The sequence below is a fragment of the Camelus ferus genome, chromosome 22, assembly GCF_009834535.1.
Source record: "Camelus ferus isolate YT-003-E chromosome 22, BCGSAC_Cfer_1.0, whole genome shotgun sequence".
NCBI lineage: Eukaryota > Metazoa > Chordata > Mammalia > Artiodactyla > Camelidae > Camelus > Camelus ferus.
This window is the reverse complement of record NC_045717.1, coordinates 9,712,318-9,738,366: the sequence shown is the minus strand read 5'-3', so window position 1 is coordinate 9,738,366 and position 26,049 is coordinate 9,712,318. Positions and strand designations below refer to the sequence as shown.

Below are 26,049 nucleotides of genomic sequence, written 5' to 3'. Positions count from 1 at the left end.
TCTCTCTTTCATTTTTTTCCCCTCTTGGCAGATGGAGACAAGGGGTTGGTTGTTGGATAGAGGCAGGGAGGGGTGACATGCGTGGTAGAGAAAAAGCCAGTCAGGAGGGGCACCCCGTACCCCACATCACTTTCTGACAATTGGCAGGAAAATAAGAACCTCGTCTGATCCACTGCTCTGCAATTTATGGCTTGCAGTGTTAAACACACTCAAACCCATTAATAAGAAAATAAAGTGTTGTGGCTCGTGTGCAAATTACAAGGTGCATTAGGAAAGAAACAAGCATTGCATCTCATTTAAGACCACCCCAGTCTGCTCTTGGCATGGTTTGCAAACTCGGAAACATCCTTGAAGGTAGAGGTATACAAGGAGGGGCTGTCCTTTTCAAATTCGTCTCCCGCTGTAAAATTAAAGCCCTGTTAAGTTTATTAAAGCTTTGGGGACTTGAACTTGTTACTTGCAAGTTACCACAGCGAAGCCTCTGGGTAGAAAGAACTTTTTTTTTTTTTTTTCAAAGCCATCCCTCAGCAGCCTGGACCATGGGGACCCAATTACAGATTGAGGCCACCTTGTGGTCATGCCTGGGAAGTGCAAGACTCTGCCCTGAGTCTGTGTAAATGCCGAAGACTCTTGGGTTAAGTTCACAGTCGGAAAAAGCCAAATATTTCCATCTCTGTCTGTGCTCTTTCACCCATTCAGCTCATATCAACCGTCATCCCCTTGGGACACTTCCCAAAGCCTTCCCAGAGGATGTCTTACCTGGCTCAGACGGAGAGAGGCGTGATGGAGTACAAGGCTTTTCTAACTCTGGCTCCCCAGTGAGCTCTTTCTTTTCACAGAAGCCAGAGAAGGCGTTCATTCGAGGTTCTCCCAGGCAGGGGAAATAGACTCTGCAACTTTCCCAAAGCTTCCTCTGATGTATTAGTCTTGGCCCCCCCTGCCTTTGTGAATTGGAACCCTATGTCCCCCAGGGTTGCAGTCCATCACGAAGCACTCGGCCAGTTTGCTCAACTGGGGCTGAAGCCTTTAGATGATTGGGGAATTTCAAAACCTTTAAGCAACTTTTTCTCAGATAGGAGGGGTTTTTTTTCCCCCGCTCCAAAACCGACTGAACAATTTGAGGCTATTCCTTAAGACTTGTTTGCAAATATCCACTTTCAGAAGTCACAACAATGTTAACCACAAATATCACTGTCAAAGTGGTATTTTTAAGTTCCGTATAGAATCACTTTTGTTCAGAGTAAGTGTCCGAGGAATCAGCAAATGCTTTCCATCTCTGTCATCAGTGTTTTAACTGTGTGTGCCTTATAGTTCCAGAGACAGCGAGTAACACTTCTTTCTTATTTGTCAGATTGTTCTGAAATTGTATTTCAATTTGTTAAAGCTTCTCTTGGGTTGAAGCATTCGTACGTCCACTTCTCAGCGAGTCCTCCTGTAAAGATGCTGCATACCAGTAGTAGGACGATGAAAAGCTTTTCTTTTCTTTTCTTTTTTTTTTTTAATTATTTGAAGGAATGGGTTAAAAAGTCCTGCCCAGAGAAGAAGCTGGGAAATGTCCTTCTTGCATTGGCATGTGCTTAGATAAGAATTTTAAATGGAAAGCTTAATCTTTCCTGACTTTTTAATCTCTTATCAACCCAGATCCACTCCACTGCACTTTGGAACAGGGGGGTAAGAGGGCATGAGGTGAAATTAAGCACGTTTAAGCATTTGGTGGGACGCTGGGGAAATCTCCCGCACCCCTGTCCCCAACCCCGGCCTATTCCGTGAAATCAAAGAATAAATGTAAAAGCTCCCGGGAGTGGGGCCCGGCGATGTGGGTGTCGCATGCTCAGCTTAGGGCTCTTCTTTCCCTTAGTATGTCATTGTCCTGCAGCCGGGTGCCGAAGGCAGAGGACAGCGGAGGAGAAGCTGTGGCCACCCTGAAAAGCTTTCTACTCCCTGTCCAGGACAGAACACTCCTCTTGGTTTGGTTTTTAGATGTCATCCTCTCTTAAATGCCTGCTTTGTGCCAAGAATTATATTAGGCGCTTTTTTTTTTTTTTTAATCTGATCTGAAGCCCTGTGAGGTAGATACTGTTGTCCCCGTCAGCATGTCAGGAAGATGAAATTTGGGAAGATGGAAGGTCTGGAACAGAATCAAGATGCAGGCAGAACTGGATTCGAGAACTTAAACTCAGGCATTAGGTTCTCTCTCTCTCCTCTTAGCTTTGCTTTTCTGTTTTCCAGCATCGTTCTTAAGCAGGCCTCCTTTAGTGAGATCTCTGTGGGAACTCCAGGCTAGCCTCTCACGGCTTAGGAACTAGCAGGAAGAGGGTTTCTTCCTCCTGGTATTTCAACAAACCTCCTTTGACGGAGTTTCGGGAACCCACCTAGAGTCGCAGGCCCGCAGCTGACCCAGTCGGGAGGCCGTGATGATTGGCTAGGCCCGGATCCCGTGCCCACGTGGACCCGATGCCGGGGAGGAGGGCGTGGCCACGTGGACCCGATGCCGGGGAGGAGGGCGTGGCCACGTGGACCCGATGCCGGGGGAGGAGGGCGTGGCCGCAGCCAAACCCCGCGGTGTTAGGAGGCCACGCGGTGAAAGCCTGGCGGGCGAACAGGCACAGCCAGGTCAAGTTTAATGCTAGTTTTGCCCCAGCCACTTTCTCTTATTGCCCAAATACAGTGATTTTTCTCCTCTGGCCTCGCGGTCCTGGCCAGGGTGGGGGGCGGGGGAGGTGCTGGGCACTGGGTTCCCTCACTTGCCTGGGCACAGAAGGGGGTTTACAGCGGATTGCAGTGTGAAGTGGCGTGAATGCGGCCCACGGAGTAACTCCCCTCCGCTGCTGATCCGCCCCCCTCGCTGCTTCACTTCCCAAACGTCCCTCGACGTTACCTCCGAGTTCTGTGCAGCCGCTTAATGCGTTTTAACTTTGATTAGTCTCCTGATGTCCCTTTTAAGCCATCGTCTTCTTTCCTGCGAAAGTGCTTGGATTCCCACATTTTCTAATTAAAACGTGCTCATTTATTGTCTGACTAACCAGTGCTCTTTACGAGGGCTCATGATGAGAAAGTTAACTCGGAACAACTCAGTGCTTTTCTCATCTCCTAAAAGTGCCTGGAGAAGCAGTTTTACCTTTGTCCAGGGGAAGTCCTTGGGAGAATTTTTGGTTTTGCTTTTTATCAAAATGGTGAATGGGAAACATTTAATTCCATGCGCCAAGCTTCTATTCTCAGCGATATAAAAATGCATTTTATCTTCCGTGTGGTGAAAAGCTTCTATAGGACGTTTTGCAGGGGTCAGTGTGCTCCATCAGGGACCTTATTATAGGTAATGTTGGAATAGTTCCACATTTAATTAGACAAAAAGTTTTGTCCTGAAAGTCAGCGTGTCCTAATGTCAATAATTAGGCTCACTGCTATGTACAGCCCTGTGATTTAATCTCTCACTAGCTGGAGACAGGCTTGGTGTAGTGGGGGAAAGGTAGCACCTGTACATTTAACCCCCACTAGAATTTCAGTATGATACTGTGTGTGGCACTGGGGTGGGTGTGAGAACCAGGTTGGAAGGACACACTCAGTGCGTGTCTGGGTGTGCTTTGTGTCTTCTGAGATTTCGCCGTCATTGGCCCTGTCTCAAAACAGGACAGAAGCGGGTTTACTTCTGTGTTAAGATGAGGGCAGCCTCATGTCCTGCCCACAATGTGCATCTCTTAATTCACAATGCATTCAATTTGGGGGAAAGGGGAGAGTACAGACTTTTTTGCAGAGCGAAGGCTGAAGGGCTGTTTCCGGGAGAAAGGGAGCAGGCAGAGGGGAGGGCAAGGAAGGAAAGGATTTGGTGGTGAGGTTACAGAAGGCAGTACCTGCCGTCTTCTGGAGGCCCCTTGATTCTGACCACTGCATCCAAAGGCAGACCAGGAGAAGGATGCATGGTCCACGTGGTTTAGGTTGACTGATCATTTCAGAGAAGAGGGAATCTCTTGGCAGCACCCCAGCCGAACTTTCAGACTGGAATGCATGTTCAGGTCCCTTGTGCAGACGATGTCTATTGGACTGATGAGGACAGTGAGGCCAGATGACGCGTGGGCCTCACACGCTGAATGAATGTCCAAGCAGAGCTGCAGGCAGGCCTCTGGCTAGAGCTCTCCTTTGGCTGCCTCTCTGTTTCCTGCATGAGGATTGTGGGACGTTGTCCTCTGCTCGTCACCCACAGGATCTTTATCTCCCTTTCCTTCTGCAAAGGAATGGTCAAGAATTGAAGGCAAAGAATTAGAAGCACGTAGTACAGTAGATTTGCTATTTCCAGTCATTTTAGTACAAAATGTGTTCATTCTCTCAGTAAAAATATACAACAATTAGAAAGGTAAAAAATGTTTTCAAGGAAACCTCTTTTGAAAGTTTATTATTTTAGGCTTCCAGAAATGCTTATGGGTATCAGCATATTTTTTTTTAAGTTTAATATAAATGGGATCACGTTATACCTACCGTTTGGCAACTTCCTTTTCTAACTTCATGAGAAATCGTAGAAAGCATTTCAGGTAATTTTGTGCAGACCTACCTCGTTCTTTTTTAAAGTCTGTGTAGTATTCCATCATACCATAATTTATTTAACCAATCTCTTCTTGATGGGCATTTAGATTGCTTTCAGGTTTTTGCTATTACAAACAAAAATGTAACACAGAGTTGTGTGTGTGTGTGTATCTTTCTTTGCCTACTTACATGATTATATTCAAAACTTAAATTCCTGGCAGTGACGCTGCTAGATCAAAGGGTACATATAATGTGCATTTTGAATTTTGATGGATTGTGCCAAATGAGGTCTATCTGAATGCGAATGTTATAGTCTCTCTTGATTCCTCCTTTAATAGCCTGAATTTCTTTTATGGGTTTAAAATGAGAGCCCTGACGTCTGCAGTGTTGGATTTCAGACAGAGAATGGAAAGGATTTTCTTTTTCAAGGAATAACGTGCTCCATAATACTCGAATACTCTGGGCACTCAGCTCCCCTCCATACGTGCCAGGGAGAGTGAGAGAGGGAGGCAGAGCTGTGGGGAGAGTCAGACCCGCTCTCTGCCCTTGGTTCTGGCCGTGGGGACCTTTGGCTTCGTCCCCAAACTGTGCCGATGGGTTTCAAGACTCACCTTTGCTACTTATGGTTTTCTCGTTGATAACTTGGCAAGGTTTTAATTTGCCTCTTTCCCCATCTACCTCGCCTCCGTCTCCCTAACGGGGTTATTCTAAGGATGTCTAAGATGACTTAGTCAAGTTTCTGAGTCCCCAAGAGAAACGCCGAGCACGGCGGTCTTACTGTTCTAACTATTACAGGAGCGCACGGTGATCAAGGGCTTGAAAATCCCGCACGGAAGACAGCCTCTGTGGTGTAAGAAGTATGTGTGGGCTCCGTCAGTAAGGGGCCCTCGGGCCAAACTTACGTAGATTCTTTGTCTGAAACTCCGATTCTATGCGAAATAAGGATTTTTGTACTTCCCGTCTCCCGTTGGTAATCCCATCACCAGCTGTGTTCACAGGACTTCAGCTTAATTCAGCCAACATTTAGGGAGGTCCAGTTAGAGGCTGAGCACCGTGCCAGGCGCTGAGGGTGAAGGAGGAAGAAGACATGGCCCTGGACCCCTGGGAGAGCTCCAGGGAGTGGGAGAAAGACAGCCGAGCAGATCATCGAAGTTACTGTAGGAAGCTGTGAGATGGATGTGAGCTCAGGATGCTGGATGGGAAGGTGGGGTGGGGATAGTGTCTGGTCCCATTCTGATGGAAACGTGAGAGTCACCCCACCCAAAGGGCATTCCAGGCAGAGGCAAGAGAATAAGAAAAGGCCAGAAAAGGAAGAGTGTACCCGCATCCTCCATCCCTGGGCTGGGGCCCAGGAGATGGTGCAGGGGAGGCTCCCCGGCCCGTGGCGGGGGCACCTTCCACCCTGTGCTTTGTTCTGTGTGGGACGCGAGCCTGCAGAGGGGCTTAGGCAAAGGTGTGTGTCACTGTCACATGTGCAGGGAGGAGGGGGAAAGACTTTGACTGACACACCAGAAAGACAAGAACTGAAAGTTCGCGGCAGTTAACTTAAGGATCCCATGAGGAAGTAAGGAAAGAAGGGGGCAGGGAGGGTGACAGAAAGAAGGACAAGGGACTGTCGAGCAAGACATACATAAAGCAGGCAGCCTATGAGAGTCCTTGGTAACTATCTCCAGTGCAGTGAAAGCCAGCATGTACCGAGGGGCTGCCCAGTGTCACATATGTGCTGAGCCCCCTCATTTAATCCACACAACATCCCGTTGAATTCTTTTCCGTCGTGTTCACCATTTTCCATACAAGGAAACTGAGATTCAACACCAAGGCATTTGCCCAAGGCTGCACAGGTGGCAGGTGGGGCGACCGGGCTCCGAACCCCACATGCTGGCCCTGGTTTGCCCGCCGGGCGCTGCCCTGGCCGGCCTCCTAGGACAAGCAGGTACTGTCCCAGCCTACCCCGCACCCCCCTCCTCCTCCTCCTCCTCCCCGGGCCTGTCCTCCCATCCACCCCTCCTCCCCACAGCCCTCCCAGGAAGGCAGACCCTGCTTTGTTTCTCATGTAACCACTTCCCCTCTTGCCAAGCCAAGCCCAAGAGCCATCCGGGTTCAAGTCCATGCATCCGAGATGTCTGCAAGGCAGCCTTCCCCTCACCAGACGCACCCGAAGTTTTGTTTAATTCTGCCGCTCACAAAGGAGATGCCCAAAGCCGGGCACCCGCCTTTCCGTCTCACCCGCCACCTCCCCACCCGGCAGCTTTCAATTTCCCGAGCCTCAGCATGTCCGCCTGCATCTTCATCAAGGCTTCCAAGGTGGCAGTGACAAGCGTTCCGGGTACTTAAGGCAAACATGCGTGACAGTTTTCCTTGACACTTGCATTTTTAAAAAGCCTTGCCTGGGGCCCTAGGAAACCCAGCATTTAAAAAACCCAGGAGCCTTGCGAGGAAGCCAAGCTTTCAGAGCCTGCTGCCCTGGGAGTCGTTTTGTGACAGGGACTCCACAGGATCCGCCCGAGAGGATATTAAGTGCCGAGGCGATATTTACGTGTTGATGCTAAATGATAGTTGCCTTTTTGGGTGGCATTTTTGGGGGACGGTGGATATGTGTGGATCAGTTCTGTGCACTGTCACTGGGTATGTGGCTGGCCTACAAACACACTTAAATGGCACACTTCTGCAAAGCATTAATTTCTCAGTGTCCAACAGATATATGTAGGCAGGCACACATGTCACAGGGGTTGCTATAAAGCTTAATTAATATCCCAGAAGAGCTGTTATTTCATTTCATGAAGAGCGCTAAATAAGACGAAAATATGGTACCTGTGGGTGTTGTACGTGTACAGAAATGTGGGTACGTACACCGGTAGGCCTTCTTGTATTGGCTTATGTCTCACAGGGTCTGATGTGAATTCATAAGGGAAAATAAATTGCATTAAAGATAACTGTCCTTTATTTGAGGGTTGGAAAAAAGGGACTAGAGCCCCAAACTCCAATGCCAGTGATCTCTACACGGTCTTGATGTGGAAAAAGGAAATTTGTAACAAACGCATGAAAACAGGTAGCAGTTCTCTGTCTCTGCTGGCTGGCCCCACCTCTAAGATCGCTTCGGTGACTTAGGAACTGTTAGCTATGCAAGAATTCAAACACATCAGTTTGGTTTTCCTTTCTAGACCTTGAAGAAATCCCATAAAGTACTTAATCTGCCCCTTTTACCTTTTATGACATGGATGTGCCTTCTTTCTTTCTTTCTCGCCTTCCTCCCTCACTCCCTCCATCCAGCGACTGGGTCTTAAGAACCTACAAAAATCTAGGAAATAAGCATTATTGGGGTTTTGTTCATTTTTCATTTGTTTCTCAGCTTTAGTGTACTCAGAAAGAAATGAATTAGAACTTTATTTCTCAAAGGTGTACCCTGTGGAACACCAGTTTGAAGACTGGGACGATGGGTGGGTTAAAATTTATGTGATCCAGTAAGTAAGCAGAATGATAAATATTTTATCAAGGGTACTGGGTTATGTAGAATATTTAAGATGTTAAAGGCTCGTGAAGATACGTAGTCACCTCCGTAACTTTATTGACTCCAGCTATTTCCGACATACCATGGAACCCTTTCTTTCTTTACCTAAAGCTAGTACTGTACAAGCACGCTTGGTGGTCCAGAGAACACACTTCTTAGGGCTTAAATTTCAGACCTCCCCTGATCTCACGACTGAAATAGGAAGTCCAGGGTTTCTTCCAACCCTTGCTGGAGAAGGACTTCGCAATGTTGCTTTCTGAGATAGAACATCGTTTCTCTCTCGGCCTAAACTTTTGAAATTCACCCACACCCGGCTTCGTTGATCAGGTTCTGCGATATTTGGGCCGAGAGACTAAGTACTGTTTATAATACAGCGCTCGGAATGTGTGCTAACAAGAAAAGCTGTTGTTCTTGTTGTTTTAAATAAAAATGTCATGGATAAGACAGCTTTCCTGGAATATACACTGTCCCAGGCTCTCCCTGTAACTGCTTGCCTGAGATGAGGACCCTTGACTTGGGTTAAAACGTTCTGTAAGGTACGAGGTGTTAACTGCTCTTCTGCAACTACTGCTCCCTGGCTCTTTGGTGATGCTTCTTGTCCTTGGAATTTATTAGAAGTGTTTAAACACAAGCTCACGGCGTGGGTCGAATGCAAGAAGACTGGCCAAAAGTTTAGGGCCCACCAGAACTGAACCTTGCTGAGGAGTTCAATGTCGACCATCATTCTCAACACTTAGAAAACAGCTAAAGGTTTCTCAAAAAGTCATAGTTACCCTGTGACCCAGCAGTTGTACTCCTGGGTACATCCTCCAAAGAACTGAGCACAAGTACTTAAATCAATACTTATATGTGAATGTCCAGAACAGCCCTGTTCACAAAGGCCAGAAGACGGAGACCACCTACATGTCCATTAGTGGATGAATGAACGAACGAACCAAATGCGATACATGTCCAGTCAGCCCTCCACGTCCACGGGTTCCTCATCCATGGATTCAACAAATTCTGGATCCAAACTGTTGGGAAAAGGAAATTTCACAAAAGTTCCAAAAAGTAAAGCTTGGATTTCCCCACCCCCCACAGTTACATACATGACATTTACATTGTATTTAGAACTACGTGCACATCATTTACATTGTACAAGGTAAAATAGGCGATGTTGAGATAATTTAAAGGAGGATGTGTGTAATTGTAATCAAATATTCTGCCGTTTTATATAACCGACTTGAGCATCCATGGATTGTGGTATCTGAGTGGGGTCCTGGACCCAGTTCCCTGCGGATACCAAGGGACGACTACATATACAATGCAGTAGTATTCAGGCACAAAAAAGGTACTGATAGATGCTACAGTGGAGATGATCTTGAAAACCTTACACCAAGTGAGAGGAGCCAGGCACAAAAGATCCCATTGTGTGATTCCATATAGTATAAGAAATATCCAGAGTCAGGCAACCCATAGAGACAGAAATCAGGTTAGTGGATACCAGGAGCTGGGGTGCAGGAAGGGAGGAGAGAAGATACTGCTTCATGGGGACAGGGTTTTTTTTTTTTGGTGTGGTGAAAATTTGGGGAACAAAATAGAAATGTGTTCGTATGACATCACGAACGCACAAAGTGCCACAGAATTGTGCACCTTAAAATGGTTCATTTTATGTTACGTGAATTTCACCTCAACAGAAAAAAATTTAATGACTGGAAACCACCTAGAGGATTGGTGTTTCTCCCTTGGTCTGAAAGGTCTCCTCAAGGGAGAGACAAAATAGTCTGGGGCACCTGATTCTTGCTCCAACCTTTTCCAAGAAAAATGCTGGGTGGTGGGGGAAACGTCTATTCCCTAAACATGCTTTGAAATGGTTAACTTGGAAGGCACTACACAAAATACCAGCCCATGTGATGTGATTAGTACCTGGTAAATGGAACCGAGTGTGTAATAGGTTATCACGTGCAGCATCGCGGCAAATGCAAGGCTTTCCCGAGGTCACTGAAGCACCGAAGAGCAGGAAATAAAGCGAGGTGAGTCAGGCAGGACCCCTTTGTTACAGGGATAGGGGGCCAAAAGAGAAAGAGACATGGATTCGTCTCTGGGTGGAGGAGGGTAAACACAGGATTCCTCAGAGATGAAAACCCTTCTCATCATAATCTTTTAAAAGTGATTTGGAAGAGAAAATGCGCCATGAAATCTTCACGTTTGCAGAGATACCAAACCTATGAAGATAGAATGCTCCGTACATAGGTGGGCGGGGAAGTAACAGATAAGGAGCAAGTACATTTCCCAAAACTTCGTCCAGATTTACAGGAATTTTATCTCTGAGCTGCTGGTTACAAACCAGGATCTGGCCCTGAGATTGCTGTAAACTAATGCCTGAATTCGGGCGACGGTTGGTGGGGGGTGGGTTGCAAAATGCACAGAATCACTCAGAATCTTAAAACATTAACCCCCAACCTGCAATCCCTCACTATTTGCCAGAACCGTTGTGTGTTCTCGATGGAAATGACCCATGTGATGATGGCTCAGAATGACAAAGGAAAAAAAGAAAAGAAAAGAATTTTTAATTAAAAATAAGTACATAAGTAATAAAAGAATGCCAGAAAAGTTGAGAATTCCAGCATGAAAGCTCAAGAAAATGACAAGGCTCTCACAGAATATGCTAAAAAAAAGCACCCCCAGAATAGAAAGATGAAGGTTTTTCTTTAAGGGTTGAAAATAACCAGGTATGGCCATAACGAGGACATGGTCTTGTTTACCAAAACCTTGAAAACCGCAGTGACAGAGCATCCTTTGCACGGGACACAAGAGGACACGTACATAGAAGTGTCGCGTCTGGGAGCAGATAGGAAACTTGTAAAATTCATCCCTTCCTACAGTCTAAAATAAACTTTTCAAGATCTAGATTGGCTCATGCCTTTATTCCTTTACTAAACATTGACCGAGCGCCAAACGTCTGCTGGCCCATTTTCAGGGACTGGGGATACAGTGGTGAGGAAAGACTTCATCTGGGCTCTCAAGAAAGGTACAAGTCATTGGAGGAAGCAGACAATAAGCCAAGAAATAATGCGATCGCTGCTCAGGGGATGGGTGTTGAGCGGAAGTGAGGGCTGTGTCTCTGTACTGGCACCATTAGCCCCTTGTCTACAACCCATCACTGGAGGTGGTGGTCGTTGGACAAGGTAGGATCATAAAATGATGGGGTGGGATGGGCTGATCAAGAAGGGCTTTTGGAGAAAGGGAGCTTTGAAAGGAGACTGGAAAGCCCTCAGAAAGAGGAGCTGTATAGAGATCTGAGCTAAGAACATTTCAGACTGAGAGAAACATAGCTCGAACACCCTGAGATGGGGAGGAGCCTGGCTGCTCTGAGAGGCAGCAGAAAGTCCGGCAAAGCCTGTGGCGTGGAGTCAGTGGAGGCTGGGAAGAGGTGAGCTAGACCATAACCCGGCGCCTTGTCGGCCAGGAATTGGAAGAGTTTAAGCGGGAGACTCACGCACCGTTATGCTCAGACTGGCTCCTGAGCAGGGAATGGATGTAAAGGACCAAAGTAGGAGCATGGAGATCTATTTAGAGGCTGCTGTAGGCGGGAGGCCAGGCGCAGGGTGATCGAGAGGTGAAAGTGGAGGAAAGAGGACGGATCTGTGTTGGAGGCAGGGAAGTAATCAACTGAGGACGGATCAAGTGTGAAGGAAAGCAGGAACCCGAATGAAGCCTTATGAGGTGGACGGCTTGGCACCCGCCCAGATGCCACCCTCCAGGACTGGAGCACACGTCCCCCCGCCCAACAGATCTCAGCCAGGTCCCTCTCTGAGACTGAACTTCAGCTGGAGAGAGCCACCGCTCCCAAGGTTACAGCCCTGGGGACGGCCCACCACCAGCGACTGGTCCGATGGATGAGGTTGTGAAAACCCCAACCCCGCAGCCCAAATGGGAAGCACTCTGCAGAGCCACCCCCGCTCCAGGGCTCCGCGTGGGCTCGGCCCAGGGCCCTTTGCGTCCCCGCTCAGTGTCTCCCTCTGACCGGGCTGCGCCTGTCGCTCCCTCGCTCGTGATGCTCCCAGGAGCCCTTTTGGACACTCACTTTCCTCCGAGTCTGCCTCCTGGGGACGGCACCTGCCCAGCTAGTGGGTGGCTTCTTTAACCGCCATGGGCCAAGCCCGAAGGAGGGTAGTTTGGAGTGAAAATCAAGAGTCGTGTGTTGGTCGTGTTCAACTTAAGATGTCTAACTCTATCCAAATGTGGACAGAGTGATAGGTGCCCTGTTAAGGGGTGTTTAGAATATTCCAGAGACAAACCAAAACCCTCAAGGCAGAGGCCAAAGAAGACAGCCAGGCCTTTTCTTGACAGAGGATTGGACTGAATTCCCCAGGAGTCTCTTGATTTCCCCATAGTTATTTTTGAGATTGAATGCTCCTAAATCTGCTTCCTTTGTTCACAGAGAAGACAAAGTTTAAAACCCTTTGTATTGCAACTAAAATCCATATTCCTTGCCCTAGAAACCATGCATGACATAGTCCTCTGCCAGACTCCCCTCCTGTCCCGCCACTCACCCGCTCTGCCATCCACACTGCTCTTCGTGCACATCCTCAAAAGTTAGGCCGTCCCCACCCCAGGGCCTTTGCACATGCTGTTTCCTCTGCCAGGGATGCTCTTTTCACCCCTCTTTGCATGACTACCCGCTTCTTATCCTCAGACCTCCCCTTTTGGGTCATGTCCTCAGAGAGGAGAGACCGTACTCCTGGAGTCCCACGTTTCCTCTGTCTCAGTTCCTTGTTTCCTACATGGCACTTGTCACAGTTTGTAAGTATTTCATGTATTTGTTGGATTACCCAGACTTGAGTTTTCTTTGTTTCTTTGGTCTATCTCTCCAACTGGAAATTCCACGTGAGGATAAGGACTAAATTCACCGTTGTATCCATGTGCCCACGACATCCTAGTTGACTCATGTATTCTTTCCAAGGACAAGGGGAAATGCAACACATGCATATATCAGACCCCTCCTGTGGGCCCGCCGCTGTGAGCACAAATGACCTCTGTCAGCCCTTCCAACGTATCATGTGGGTATTGTTATTTCCCCATCTTTCAGAAGCGGCATCTCAGGCTCAGAGAGATTAACTGGCTTTCCTAATGTCATGCAGTTCCCAGTGGAGCTGGGATTTGAATCCAGACGTGCGTCACTCCAAACCCTGTATATTTTCCATGAAGCCGTAATTCATGTGTTCCTTCAGCAGACATCTGTGAGCACCTCCTACGAACAGACAAAAATCCTAGGAAGCAGAAGATGCAGGGGCCTGCCTTTGAGAAGCTTGTGACTTGGCTGGATTGGCAAGGCAGACACACAGGACCAATGTGATAGCATGATGCAGGGTAGGATAAAGGAACATCCCCTAAGGTTCCTGCCAGCTCAAAAATTCTTTGGCTCTGAACGACACAGGCAGCGAACACAATGGGAGAAGTCATTCTGCTCCTGGAATGTATCTGATGAATTCACTGTTTCCTCACCTGCCTCTGGCTGCTGGTGAACACAGATGCAAGTCTGTTCCAAATGGCTGTCTCTCCAATTCCCAATTACAGTGTATGGTGGATTCAAGGTCAAGTTGGAAGTCACGGTCAGAATTCTTTGTTTTTTTCTTCTACTATATCAAGACTTTTTACCAATTAACTTGAAAAAAAGTCACCAAGTTAACAACTCAGAGTTGGGAGTGGGGAGGGAGACTCCTCATCTCATCCCAAAGACTCTGAAATGGATTTGCTCACAAAACACCAGGTTTCTTTGGTGACTTCCTGAGACCCTGCCTGTCACACTGAATGGTAAATCGTTTCGTGGGGTAGGCAAAGAGGGAGGGGCCGAGGGGGCAGAAGTTTTACCGTGAAAAATGCTATGTTGTATCACAGTGTGACGCTGTTTAAATATCAAGCTTCTATTTAGAAAACGGAAGGCAATAAATTGAGTTGCTAATTATTCCAGCTGTGAGTATTTTTGGTATGACTGCAAATTTTTGAAGAGGGTAAAATAGAGGATTTTCCTGTTGTTCATGGCATATGCAAATGCAGTGACGGTCCCCCGTGATCTAGAAGGTTCAGGGATCAGAAACCTTGAAAGCTTATTTCTCATTGAATCAAAATTGGTTTGAGTCTAAGCTGAGGGAATCATGATATGAAATAGGCTTTTAATTATACTAATTGGGTTATTGGCTGCTTCTTCGAACTTGGGAAGTAGCAGTTTTTAAAAAAAAAACATATTTTGAAAGTTTTATTTTTAAAGCAACATTTCACTTTTCAACCCAAGCAGAAAGTCCCAGATGGAAGAAGAGATAAAGCACGCTAGTAAAGTCCTCCATCCCTTCCCTCCCTAATAAAATTATTTTTCAGAGGTGGGGTAGCTGGCAATGCCCTTGTCGCTGTGCTAATTAGAACAACTCATTCATTCAACAGATATTTTAAATGAGCTGGGATCTAGTCAAGGGTAAGATATACGTGATTCCTGCCTTCACACCTTCATGCAATTAAAAGCTACATTTATTGATCACATCACGCTCAGTGTTAAGGCTTTCCCATGAATAAACTCACCCAGTCCCCCAAACAAATTCACAGAGTTGGTACTAGTGATGCCGCAGTTGACAGGAGAGTCTGCTTGCCCAATACCAGGATCCAAACCCTGGTGGCCCAAGTTCTGAATCTGTAGGCTCAATTCTGCCTCCTTGGCATCATGCGATTGGCTTCAAGACAGAAGTTAGTAATAATAAAAGAATGGGGGAGGGTACAGATCAAACGGTAGAGCACATGCTTGGCACACACGAGGTCCTGGGTTCACTCCCCAGCACCTTCATTAAAAAAAGAAAAACTAATAATAAATAATTAAATAGACCTAATATCCTCACCCCCCCCCAAATTTTTAAAAAACAAATAAGCAAAAAAAAAAAAAAGACTTTAAATAATAATCATAAACAATAAAAGAACGTGTATACGTAGGGAAAAGTCTGACTCTGAACATCAGGCATTTACCAGTCTATTGCTCAGAGTATAGGAGACTTCTGCCTTCTATGTTTTTTTAACTCATATACTTAATTTTTTTCTTTTGAACATCTTACATTTGCAAGCAGGAAAATTAAGGCAGAACACTTAAGATTGCCTAGTTTGGGTGTTCAGAAAGTGGCTGAACAGTGCAGTAGCCAGCATCTTCCTCATTATCTCCTGCTTTTTCCATCTCATCCTGGAAGCTTCTCTCTTTCACTCCATGCCCCACGCCTCTCTCTTCGTCTCTCTCAGGAGCACCCCCCACCCCCGCTTTGAGTTTCCCCTCCACCCCTGTCATTCCTTCTGGGATTGGAGAGCACAATGGTGATGCCAGAGAGCGTGGTGGTGATTTAACCTCTCTCCAGCTAAATGTTTTATTATAACTCCTGAAAACCTAATTACAGTAACTTTACATGCTACAGTACCCTTTATGGGCTGCCTCTTTATTAAACTTACTCCTTCGGAGGCAATAAACCTGGCGCTTCAAAGGGCACGGCCAGCACCAGTGAAATGTGATGGAATCTCGCGTTTTCTCGTGCACACCTGATCCCCCTCACTGATCGCCACGCCCCCCGCTCCGGGCGCACTTCTGCCTCTATCCTTTTTATCAAATTTCAGCAACTGCTAGTATGATACTAAAAATCTGTTAGGGCTTAATGGACTGTGTATCAATGTTTACATCTGCTACTCTGAGTACCTGTGAGTTTATTTTCCGGGGAGGTCAATTTTCTCGGTAGAACAACAGTCAGCACCTGTCTTCCCTGATAACTGGAGCTGCTTTCTTTGCACACGGGGCTACCTGGAGACCATTCAAGACGTTCACTCGGTTTCAAGGAGAACATTTGCTGCAGTTGACTTCGTGAGCAAAGACGGCGTCTGCACTGTTAGTCACTCGTCCTGGTTAGCGGCGTGGTGCCCTGTGTTGGGAGATCCAGATCCAGATGGAAAGGAAAGAAACAAAAAACTCCGCCTCTGAAGCTGAGGCAGTACAGTTGTTTGCATTGTCCATTTCTTTTTCGAAGCCCTGCTGGGGTCTCCCCTGGGAATAAAGCTAAACCAATAGGAGATAGGGGGACCACCTCTTAGGATCTCAGTGGTTGCAAGCTGGAAAAAAAAAAAAGGGTACTTGGTGTTCAGGGATTTTCCACATTTGTGTCTTTCTTCGGTAGGTTTTGAGGTTAATGAGTCAGTTTATTCACAACTGACTCGGAAAAAAGGAAGAGAAATCTTTGGTTGGAGCCTTGAGTAGTTGAACCAGCCACTGGCTCTCAAAGCTTCCAGTCCTGATGAGTCAAGCTCCTTCTGTATCACAAGAAGAAAATAAAAATTCACAGTCTTTTGAATTGATGGGGTCCTTCTTGCCTGGATGCTATGCCTGGGTTTCCTGTTTGTGAAACTTCTTTTTAAAATCTTCTACGGTGGTTTAACGTGTGCTCTTAATTTTATAAGCCAACCTGAAGCAGGAGCCTGTTTTGCCAAGATTCTACCTCAAATGCAGGCTTTTGCCTCCACGTCAAGTGCATGGGGGAATGGCTGTTAGTTTCGCGTGCTCTCTACTTCTCTCACCGTTTTTATTAAATGGTTTCATTTTCACAAGAGGGGAAGTGGTGACGTGTACTAAAATGATGGATAGTTTAGGGTGAAGTGATGATCACCTTATTCTAAGAACTCACTGGGACCTCAGGTACAGAACAGAGGAGAGAGAGGGACCACCCTTAGATTTGCTGCTGAATTCGACAGCCAGCCTCGGAGCCCCAACCTGTGCTGGGCAGAGTGCTGGGTGCTGGGACTGAAGCTTCGATGACCCACTTCTGCAAGCTCTTATTTTTTGTATGATTTCAAAGACTGGTTTTCTCTTTCCCTCTGAGTGTTAGCAAACTCCAAGGACAGCACGTTGGGGGCCCCTCATTTGCCTTCCCTTTTTCGAGGCACAAGTGGCCAATTCTGAGAGCAATTGAGTTGTGCTTGAAAAATGTCAAGTGTGTTTGGAAACTACACATTTCTGCTGACGCCTGGAGTCCTGAACTCGAGCTACTTCCATGATCAACCGCTGGGAAGAAGTTGAGTGGGGGCATCACAGATAATCATCGGAGCGCACTGAGCGGGCCCCCAAGCGGGGAAGCTGTCTTAGGAGCCAGTGCGGGACAAATCCGAAGTTCCCTCAGCCTTCCAGTTCCTCCCATTGACCATCTGGCCAGACCATAGCCTTGCGGCCTTGCTTCATTTTCTCTCTTTTCCTGCTGCATGTGGCCATGATCCTTGGGTGAATCAGAGCTTGCCTTTTTCCAACTTGTTCTTATGAAAATTTTCCAACATTCAGAAATTTAGAAGAACAGTTCAACTGAAGAATAACCACCTAGTTTCAGCAACTGCTGTCACTTTGCCACATTTGCCTTGAATATCTGTATAGCGAGACCTTTCTGCTGAGTCACTTAAAAATAAATTGTGGACTTCGTGACACTTTATCCCCGAAAGCATCATCATTCAAAACTTGCGTTTCTAAGAAATGTACCTGCTAACCATCTTGTGGGTTCTGAGTAAGTCAGACCCATTTGAAAGGTGCAAAAATGGTTCAAGTAGAGGTTCTTAAACTTTCATATACGTTAGAATCACTTGGGGGAGCTTCTTAACCAATCATTCCCAGATTCCGGGCCTAGGTCTGGATGCAGCCCAGGAATCTGTGCTTTTTTTCTTTCTTTTTTAATTGAAGTACAGTCAGTTTACAACGTTGTGTCAGTTTCTGGTGTACAGCATGATGTTTCAGTCACACATGCATATATATATATATATATTCATTTTCATATTCTTCATTATAGGTTACTACAAAATATTGAATATAATTCCCTGTGCTAGACAGAAGAAACTTGTTGTGTATCCATTTTATATATAGCAGTTAGAATCTGCAAATCTCGATCTCCCCATGTATCCCTTCCCACCCCCTTTCCCCCGGTAACCATAAGTTTGTTTTGTGTGTCTGTGAGTCTGTTTCTGTTTTGTAAATAAGTTCATCTGTGTCTTTTTTTTTTTTTAAGAGTCCACATATGCGTGATATCATATGGTATTTTTCTTTCTCTTCCTGGCTGGCTTCACTTAGAATGACGATCTCCAGGTCTATCCATCTTGCTGCAAATGGCATTATTTTATTATTTTTTATGACTGAGTAGTATTCCATTGTATAAGTATACCACAACTTGTGCTTTTCTGACAGAGCCTTCAAGTGATCCTAAAGCAGGTATTGATGGGACAAAATCTGAAGATCACTTCTTTTGAATCTTTCTTATTTGTTGAATTTAATCTTCTACAGATGTGTAACACCAGGGTGTGACTATATTGTGTGAGGAGTCCACATGTTTTTGATACTCTGGTTTAATAATTTTAAGTACCAGAAACTAGAAAGAAGGGATGTGATAACTAAATGAGTTTCATTTAGCAGTGATGATACAGTCACCATAGTACCAATGAGCAGTCTGAGAGAAATAGCCTGGAAAGGTTAATGCAGTGCTGAGAAGTAAACGGGTTGTTGTGTGTTTTGTTTTTTTTTTTTTCCCTGTGGCAGAATCTTCCCTTGTATGTATGAATATAGACACTTGCCTGTATGAACTATGCAAACTTGTAACCCTGATTGGAAAGCAAGATTGGAAAGCGTGGCAGAAGGAATCCTAATTTTAATATTTAAAGTACTCACAGTGTCGTCCTTTTAGCGTTCATGATTTTGGCCTTGGAAAGGTTGTAGGTCATTCACTCAACAAAGATGTCTTGAATGCCCTTTCAGTGCCAGGCTCTATTCTGGATGTTAGGGTATGGAGATGAACACAACAGACAAATACCTGATGATTTTGAACCTGATGGAAGTTCAGTTCTAATGATGGAGACAGGCAGTAAATAATGCACAAATACATATACTCTGAAGAAAAATAAAGTGGTTATAACAAGATAGAAAATGACAGAGACAGAAGGGGAGCAAGAAAGATCTCTCTGAGAAAGTGACACTGGAGCAAAATGTTGAATGATAGGAAGGAACAAACTGTGCAGCTATTTCTAGGCAGAGGGAACAGCAGGTGCAAAGGCCCTGCGGCAGGAATGTGTTGGATGTGGTGTGATGCGGACTAGCAGAAGGATAGTGTAACTTATGGAGTGAGGGGGGATAAAGTGGTGGAAGATACAGCTGGAGACAGACAGAGGGCAGATCATGCAAGGCACTGCCAGCTGTGGGAGGGACTTCTGATTTTATTCCAAATGTTATTAGAAGTCCCTTCCTTCCTTCCTTCCCTCCTTCCTCTCTCTTTCTTCCTTCCTTTCTCCCTCCCTCTCTCTCTCTCCCTCTTTTTTTCTTTTTTTCTTTCTTTCTTTCTTTCTTTCTTTCTTTCCTTCTTTCAGGGGTAAGGGGGTGGTGATGACATGTGATAATCTGACTTCCTTTTCAGAAGGAAGTGTGAACAAGAAACTAGATTGTCAAGGGAACAATTTTAGGATCTCAGGAAGCAACCCCATACATTAGAAATAATAATCATATTCTTTTATCATTTCTTATAAATGAATGTATTAAAAATAACTAAAGTCAGTTTAAACTTCTTATTCTTCATCTTGTGACTTGTCTCATGTTGCTGAAACATTCCTGCTTCCAGTTTTGTTGATTCTGTCCATGAATATGACTGACGTGGAGGCACCGATGTTTAGATCCTGGAAATACCAAGAAAACTCGTGTACTTTACGTTTTTTTCCATAGATGTTCACACTGTATTGTAGGTTAACATTAAAGGTTTTATAACCCAGAAGAAGTGTATTAAGTGTAAATGACTTTACAATTTGGTTTGGGACAGATACATTAAACATATTTATATAAGATAATATATAATATATTATAAGTTACTTATATATAAATAGTATTGGTATATATACAACAAATAATAATAAATAATAAGTAAACAGTATTTATATATTAACATTTATAATATATAATTTTATATATATCAACTATAAAGATATAAACAAATGTATCCATAGCTCCTTTAGCGCACAGAGTGATGGGGTGGCGGGGGGGAGGGGATTTTAGAGGTTTCCTGGGCAGGTGGTTGGGAGCTGAGTAGGAGTTGGCTGGGATGGGCTGGGTGGGCAAGACCAGGAAAAGCCACTCCGGAGACCATCACACATCATCCACAAAGGCACAGGGGCATGAACGGGCTGGTGAAGGGAAGCTGCGTCTTCTGGGTGAAGCGTAGAGTTTCAAGCACAAGGTTGGAGATGAGGATAAAAAAAAAGTCGGGGAGTGGCTGCAGAGAGTATGGTCCCCTATTGAGAGCTGGGTTTCCTCTCATAGGTACCGGAGAATCCATGGGGATTTATAGATCAAGGCATGATGGAGTTTGTGGTTTGGGAAGAAGAGTGGCAGAGGGATGGAGGGGAGGGCTGCGGGAGAAATCGGACAGCTGGGGTCTTGACCCCACTGCGGGCGAGAAGAGGAGGGAAAGGAGGAGGTGAAGATTGGTCCTAGACAATGCAGAGTAACAGGAGGTCAGGAGGAGTACAACCAGGAAGGGGAAGGAAGACTAACTTGCTCAAGAGAGCTGTGGAGTGTGGCAGAAGAGATGCCTGGTACACAATTGGAATGTGTCTCGGGACGTGGGGCTAGACGTGGAGATGGCAGGGTGGGGGGGCTCCATCCCATCCGTGTTGGCTGAAGCCATGGGAACCGGTGAGCTCTCTGTTGGGGGGACACTGGTGTTCGTATATTTGTAAATACTCATTAATGACAGCTTACGGTGTCTGCATATTCCTTTGTTTAAATTTGATTTCCTGTTTTCACTACCCACTCCTGGAGAATCGTTCGAGAGGTAAACTTGAAGTAATTCTAAATTCTAAATTAAATCCCAGGGTTTTTCCATCGTCCTGGCTTTCTGGTTGGACATATGTTCTCACTTAATCATAAGGCAGTGGACTATTATTTTGTGATTTGGGGAACTCTTCAGGTGTTTGCTCGACATTTCTGGAGCTTTAAATTAAAACTCATGTTTCAGGCTCCTTATGTTCTCTGAGGAATTAAGAACAAAAGCTCTCCATAGGGCATTGAGCACTTACCATGAAACACACCCTTGGCTGAGTGTTTCTCCTACATGAGGGTGGCATGTAATCCTCACAACAGCCTGTTCTAGGGTATGAGGCACCTGTGCTATTATTAATCCCATTTTACAGATGAGGACATGGAGGCTCTCAAAAGCAGCATCGGGCAACTGACATGAGCTTCCTTGTTCCGGAATGGCACTGCCAGGACTCCGATCCAGATGACTCTTGCCCCGAAACATTGCCTTTAAACACGAGCCTACTGCCTCCTCTTCCAAAAGCCTCTTTTTATCTGGAGCATTCAAAGAGAGCTATTGGACGAGGAAGACAAACCTTATTTATAGAATCAAACCTCTTGGCTATATTCAGATCATCAAAGATACTTATAGTACCAATAAAGTTTAAGTACCAGTTGTTTATTTTGATGTTAGCCCTGTTAAATAATTCACTAATCAGATACTCCTTTTCTGACATGATTCTCTGACAGTCATATCAGGCTCCTTTGATCTTTGTTGAGGATTAAAATACTTTCAAAGTTTTATCTGGAAGCAGCCAAAGCACAAATATTTGTAGCCACAGTGATGTCTCAGGATCCCACTGGGAAAGCCTGCTCACCCCGGTGTGCAGGGGTGGTGTGGTACAGAGGAGGTCCGGATAGAGCTTTTACAGGCAGGCAGCCTGGAGCCTAAGCCCCAGAGAACCCGCATATTAGCTCTGAGCTTCAGTTTTCTCATTTGAAAAACTGAGGTAATAAAGTACTCACTTCATAGGATGAATGTGAGATTTAGTTGCAAGTAAAACCTTGAGCATTATAACTGACACATTGTATGTGGCCCATAAATACAGCCGCACCTCCTGAACACTTGAAGAGAAATGAAGTAGCGGTGTAACATTTTAAAATCTCAGAATTGGAGGTGAGAAATTCACACATCAGTGAGGGAACTCCAGTCATTCATTCCCATCACCCCAACATGCTGAACTGGGACCAGAAAGATGAACAAGGTACCAGATAAGGCACAGTCCCCAGCCTCCAGCTGCTCAGATTCTAGGCTCCACTTAACCCGTACTTTGGAATCCACTGTGTATTCCCTGGAAGGCAAGACATCATTTTGAACAAGGTGTGGCAAAGCACCTTTGAAGTCTCAAAAATGGCAGGCATAAGAGGGAGACGATCTGTTGTGGGAGAACTGATGGTCCTCGCAGTATCCTTAGCATGACAGTCCCCTGACCCCGGAGGAAGGACTGAATTAGGGGTCAACAGTAGAGATTACCCTGTTGCCACGCCACGGTTCTAGACCAGGGGCGCCCTGTTCAGCTGACAGGCAAAGGCGTTTCCAAAGAAAGAACCACAATCACATGACCTGGAGAGGCATCTTAGAACAGGAAGCAAGATGAAAGGGGGAAAACAGCTCAGAAAAACAGGCTCAAGAGAGACAGTTTAGAGGAACGTTTCAGACCACAGACTTCAGCATAAGACAGAGCTTGGGGCTGAAATTCTTGAGCAGTGGCTTGACTCTTCCAAGCCCGATTTCTCATGTCTTCAGTGAAGATACGATGATACTTCACTTGCAAGGTGTTATACAGTATATTTCAAGTGCCTTTAAATCATGGGTTCTAGCATGTGATAGAACCCAGCGTCGTCTTCACCATCATCATTGTCATCATCTCTGAGTGACCAGCAGTAACTCAGTTTCCATGCTGGCTTTGAATACTTGGCAGGATTGTTCTGGAGGAGAAAATCCAGAGGTATCCGTGAAAGCATGACATGACGTGAGTTTACAGAGTTAGTTTACGTCCCATCGGATGTAACGTTTGCCCCTCCATCCATGACAGGGTGGGGCAGTTACTTAGGACTATGCTAGTGCCATGGAGGGGAGGGGGCATCTGGATGGTCCCTGATGGCCAGCGCGTGGACCCTGACTCTCTCCCTTCCCCTGGCAGGCACTTCCTCTTCAAGACGTCCTCGGGAAGCACACCCCTGTTCAGCAGCTCCTCTCCGGGATACCCTCTGACCTCAGGGACGGTATACACGCCGCCCCCGCGCCTGCTGCCCCGGAATACCTTCTCCAGGAAGGCCTTCAAGCTGAAGAAGCCCTCCAAGTACTGCAGCTGGAAATGCGCCGCCCTGTCCGCCATCGCCGCGGCCCTCCTCTTGGCCATCCTGCTGGCGTATTTCATAGGTAAGTCGGGGCAGCCTGCTCGCAGACTCGGTAGCGGAGAGGGCCTCTGTTGTCTGGACCATGGGCTGGTTGGCTCCTAAAAGATATACAAATGAGTGATGGATGGGAGTGATTTTTTTTTTCCTTCCTGAAATCGGCTGAAATCTGATGAGTTTCTCCTTCACGAGTCTAAATGACATTTATCAGAAGCGAAATTAAGCGTCCTGACTGTATTCTTTCTTGGAGATAAGCTGAAAGTTGTCGTTCCTGCCAACCCATCCCTCACTCCTCAAATAGCCTTCTGGTCTCTTCCAGGTTGGATTTTAACTCAGGTTTGTGTCCTGAAATTCAGGCAATGTTGGTTAACTTGAGCCAAAAAAAAAAAAAATACAGAATAGAAGAAGTATTGTGATCAGCAAGCCTAGAAGGTCTTGATTCGATGGAAAGCCAAAGTAGCTGGCTGATTTTTAGAACTGGGGAACAGAAACAGGATAGAGAAGCTAGAACATCCAGTCAGGTCTCGGTGGGGAATCAAGTCACGCAGGCGCATTGGGTCTTGCCCACAGCCTCTCCTTCGCCTCTGCCCCTTGAGCCTCAAAGCTCATCTGACCACGCGCTGCTGAAACTGAATCAGGTGCACCTCCCACACCAGCTGTGATCTGCGGAGCTCAGGGTATGACCCAGGGTGGCAGCGTGGTTAGAAGTCGCTGGAGTATGTTTCTTCACGTGCCAGGGATGTTGGTTTGTGTCCGTCGGGTGGGGCCTTGTAACTGTGGGAAGCAGCAGATGGCAGGAATTCAGGGGCAGGGTGCTCCAGGCATATGAGCATCCTGGGCAGGGCACAAAGCCTGCGTGCAGCCCCTGGCCTCGACAGAGAGCCCGGCACGGCTGCTTTGTAAACTGAGTGCAGTTGCCGACGGCAAATCTCCCGGTGCACGCCAGGCCACGGTGACGTTCGTTAAGGTTTATTTGAAACACTTGATGGTTCTGGCTTCGTTTGGCCTGTGACAGGCCTCCCCAGATTGGCTGTGCCAGGTTGCAAAGCGGACCTGTAAAACACCAGCAAAAAGGGACTGGCTCGAAATGAGTCCTCAGCACTGACGCTGAAACTCTTCCCATTTACAAGAGGAGCGGAGGGAAAAAGCAGCCCTAATCATCCTGATTGTGCCCCTTCTCCCAGGATAAGCCCTCCCTTCTCCTGCAACATGAGGGCTCCCACAGTTCCTTCACCCTCAGGCAGCCAGCAAGGTGCCTGCCAGAGAGTGAACTGGCCCAGGACTTCCCAGACCATTGCGCCCAAGCCTGCCTGCCTGACGGCAGAGGAGGGTGACTGTGCACCCCCAGAGACCTGGGGCCCTGCCCAAGGCAAACCACTGCAAGCCGAAACCTGGTGTGACGTTTCTGCTCTCTCCCATAATGTCACCTTGCTCATCTTAATATAGAAGAATCAGTTTTTACGTCCCTTCCCAGTTGCATCTCTCAGGAATGCCCTCCAGAAGCGAGAAAATTGACACTCCAGGGACAGGCACCGTGTTGATCTGGGGCTTTGCAAAAACCTTTGTGCGCTAAACCCCAGCTGTGCGGGTGGGCTGAGGTCGGATACCCACGCACCCCTAACTTAAAACTTCTCACTTACCTCTTAATGAAGGATGGAGTAATGGATTGACTCGAGGAGGGGGAAGGACGTCAGTTGCACCCTCAATCACTTAAGTGGCATCTTTTTTGTCATTAAAGGTAGTTTTGTATGCTTCCCCAGGTAGCAGTTTGGGGTCAGGGGTGGAGGGAGGGCGACACTTAGTGGAAGCAAATTGAATGTGCCTCCAGGGTCTTTGCGTGATTTGGCTTTGTGTCAGAAACTTCAGGAAAGGTCCATGAGCTCACTTCTCAGGCTTATTGTTCTGCGGGGCTGGTGGGCAGCCTGGGGGGCCCAACTATAGAAATTGAGGCACTGCCTGCTTCTGCCAATACCGTCCCCGGTGGACCGCCTACCCCATTTGCCGGAGAGAGATAGATGGCTAGCGCCTGATTTATTGAGCTTGAGAGTTAAAATATAATAGCTTTCTGTAGGGCAGTCATATAAATGGGAAACCGTGTAGCGGGAGTCTAATGTTTTAATCGGGTGTGTAACTTGTAAATGATGGATTAGGAAACATATTTATCCTCCATCTGGAGGCTACTGGAAGCTGGACCCGAGCATCTTAGGATGGTTTATTCCCTTATAATCCATCATTTCCTATTAGGTATGCTTTGGGTAAGATTATGCTTCAACCCTGGAGTATTGAAGAATAGTTTATGACTCAAAATGAGTGATGTAATGGGCCAGGTCACACAACACGTAGAGCTATGGGCTACTGTTGGCTGCCCTCCAGAGGCGATGACGGGACTACAGGCATGGTGAGGGGGGTGAGGGGTCAGGGTCTGGATTGCCGACCTTGACCCCCGCAAGCCCTTTCCCCTTAGCCTTGACAAAGTTGTTTTCCCTCTGGGTCTTGGTTTCCTAAGTAAAACCCGGAACTATGATAGTTATTTACGTTCAGAAAGTCCAAAGTATGGTGAGGATTAATTAATGTGTATACATGGTTTTGAAAATGGAAAGCAGTATATTATTAATTACAGAGCTGCAGGGACGTAAACAGGGCATTGAAAACACAGAGCAAAGTGCTGTCAGGAGCATCGTATGATTGTGCCATCAGGGAGGACAGAAGGACAACATAAAAATCAAAGCCTTCCCGTGAAGGAGACCATAGATTTTAAGACCTGAGCCCGCTCTGGCTCCTACATGACTGTGTCCCACTAGAACAGGACGGG

The 26,049-nt window shown here is 46.4% G+C and overlaps 1 protein-coding gene across 7 annotated transcripts in view; it reads left to right on the top strand.

Moving 5' to 3' along the window:
• TENM2 (teneurin transmembrane protein 2) overlaps positions 1 to 26,049 on the top strand; it is an 892,554-nt gene that overhangs the window by 619,384 nt on the left and 247,121 nt on the right. For all 7 annotated transcript variants that reach the window (XM_032465127.1, XM_032465128.1, XM_032465131.1 and 4 more), the window contains one exon: positions 23,024 to 23,262. In XM_032465127.1, the coding sequence (XP_032321018.1) occupies positions 23,024 to 23,262 (239 nt within the window). The remainder of the gene's footprint in view (positions 1 to 23,023; positions 23,263 to 26,049) is intronic.